Here is a 2,002-nt window from a genome sequence, read left to right as displayed (position 1 = left end):
ACAGAACTGACTTACAGATGATAGTTTTATTAAAATACAGATGCTCATAACCAGAGAAGAGTGTGTGTGGACAACATGCTGCAAACCTCTCAGAGAATAAAAGTGTTAATGATGAATCTAAAATTTAAAAGTAGTTAAATCACAAACCTAGGCTGTTCAAGAGCCAAACAATCTAATATTACACAGGATCTGAGGCTGGCTTATACAAAACAACCATTCTTCTTCATCCTCCTCCTCCTCTTCTTCATTTTACCAAGAAAATTCTAATCTTGAAAGATTGATTGGTCTTGTTCCAGGCTGTGTTCTACAAACTATGTCATCTTTTCTTTTAGGTGATGCCGAATGAAACCTCTGTCTCTGAATTTTTCCTCCTGGGAGTGACAGACATACAGGAACCACAACCTTTTCTCTTTGCTGTCTTTATCACCATCTACTTTGTCAATATAACTGGGAATGGAGCCATCCTGATGATCGTCATTTCGGATCCAAGACTTCACTCTCCTATGTATTTCTTCCTGGGAAACCTAGCATGTCTAGATATCTGCTATTCCACCGTGACAGTGCCGAAGATGCTGGAGAACTTCCTCTCCACAAGCAAAGCAATTTCCTTTCTGGGATGCATAACTCAGCTTCATTTCTTCCACTTTCTGGGCACCACAGAGTCCCTGCTGCTGGCAGTGATGGCATTTGATCGCTTTGTGGCAATCTGCAAACCACTTCACTATTTTGTCATCATGAATCGCCAGCTCTGTATCCTAATGGCTGTCATCATCTGGACCATTGCTTTTCTCCATGCTCTGCTTCACTCTGTAATGACATCTCATTTGAGTTTCTGTGGTTCCAACCATATTCATCATTTCTTCTGTGATGTTAAGCCATTGCTGGAATTGGCCTGTGGAGACACCAAGCTCAACCTTTGGCTGCTCAACACTGTAACAGGCACCATTGCCTCAGTCCCCTTTTTTCTGACGTTTCTCTCCTATTTCTATATTATCACATATCTTTTCCTCAAAACCCGTTCTTGCAGCATGCTCCACAAAGCACTGTCCACTTGTGCCTCTCACTTCATGGTTGTTATTCTTTTCTATGCTCCTGTTATCTTCACCTACATCTGTCCCTCCTCAGGCAGCTCTCTGGATCAGGACCGGGTCATTGCCATCATGTACAGTGTAGTCACTCCTGCTCTCAATCCACTCATCTACACCTTGAGAAACAAGGAAGTGAGGGGTGCATTGAATAGGAAGATGAGAAGATGGCTCCAACTTGAAGAGATCTAAAGGACTCTTCTGAGGCATAAATAACCAGGCAATGAGAAATTAAGATATATTCTTATGTATAATAGATGTACACATATATAACTGAACAAGTTGAGTAATGGAAAATATATGGGAAAATATGATCTAGTAGTATTAAACTATTAAAGCAAGGGAAACTTGAACTTGTGGAACTCTAATCATAGAATCTGGTTCCTGAATTTGCTTTTGGCATATTTGTCAGTAACTTTGACTTGTGACATACTCTAATGTGACTGGTTATAGAAATATGTGTATACTACCCATGTTTAGGATAAATTATTAGTACTTATGACTATTTATCTGTCAACACATATTAGTTTGATGATTATCATTATGTTTTATTATTTTGAGGAATTATTGAAACTATGGTTACTCAGCTGGAAAAGTTAGTTGCAAATCACAAATGAGCTACAGAAAAAATTCAGAGGTGAAACATTTCTTTTAATCCTGATCCTGATTCTGTTAATATTAGAAATTTTAGGGTCTGTGGGTAAGGTTTTATTTTTAAAATTTTATTATTTATTATTGTTTTTGAGGCAACTTCTCCTGTAGCCTGGGCTGGCCTTGAATTCCTTATGTTCTTGCTTCTACCTCTCAATTGCTGGGCTTATAGGTGTGTACTACCACACCCTGCTTTATAAACAATTTGGACAATATATTTTACCAAGTCAACATATCAAATATATATATATATATATATATATATA

At 37.9% G+C, this 2,002-nt stretch overlaps 1 protein-coding gene across 1 annotated transcript; it reads left to right on the top strand.

Moving 5' to 3' along the window:
• The first annotated feature begins 335 nt into the window (after positions 1-335).
• LOC131893847 (olfactory receptor 12D2-like) lies at positions 336-1,277 on the top strand. The gene has a single exon (XM_059243951.1). The coding sequence runs from the start codon at positions 336-338 to the stop codon at positions 1,275-1,277; it is 942 nt and encodes a 313-aa protein (XP_059099934.1).
• The last annotated feature ends 725 nt before the right edge of the window (positions 1,278-2,002 follow it).

Source organism: Peromyscus eremicus, chromosome 16_21 (genome assembly GCF_949786415.1).
Source record: "Peromyscus eremicus chromosome 16_21, PerEre_H2_v1, whole genome shotgun sequence".
Lineage (NCBI taxonomy): Eukaryota > Metazoa > Chordata > Mammalia > Rodentia > Cricetidae > Peromyscus > Peromyscus eremicus.
This window is presented reverse-complemented; position numbering and strand designations above follow the sequence as displayed.

Bases quoted from the DNA above. Each gene is read 5' to 3' on its own strand.
- LOC131893847 (XM_059243951.1), top strand. From the start codon at position 336: ATGCCGAATGAAACCTCTGTCTCTGAATTTTTCCTCCTGGGAGTGACA.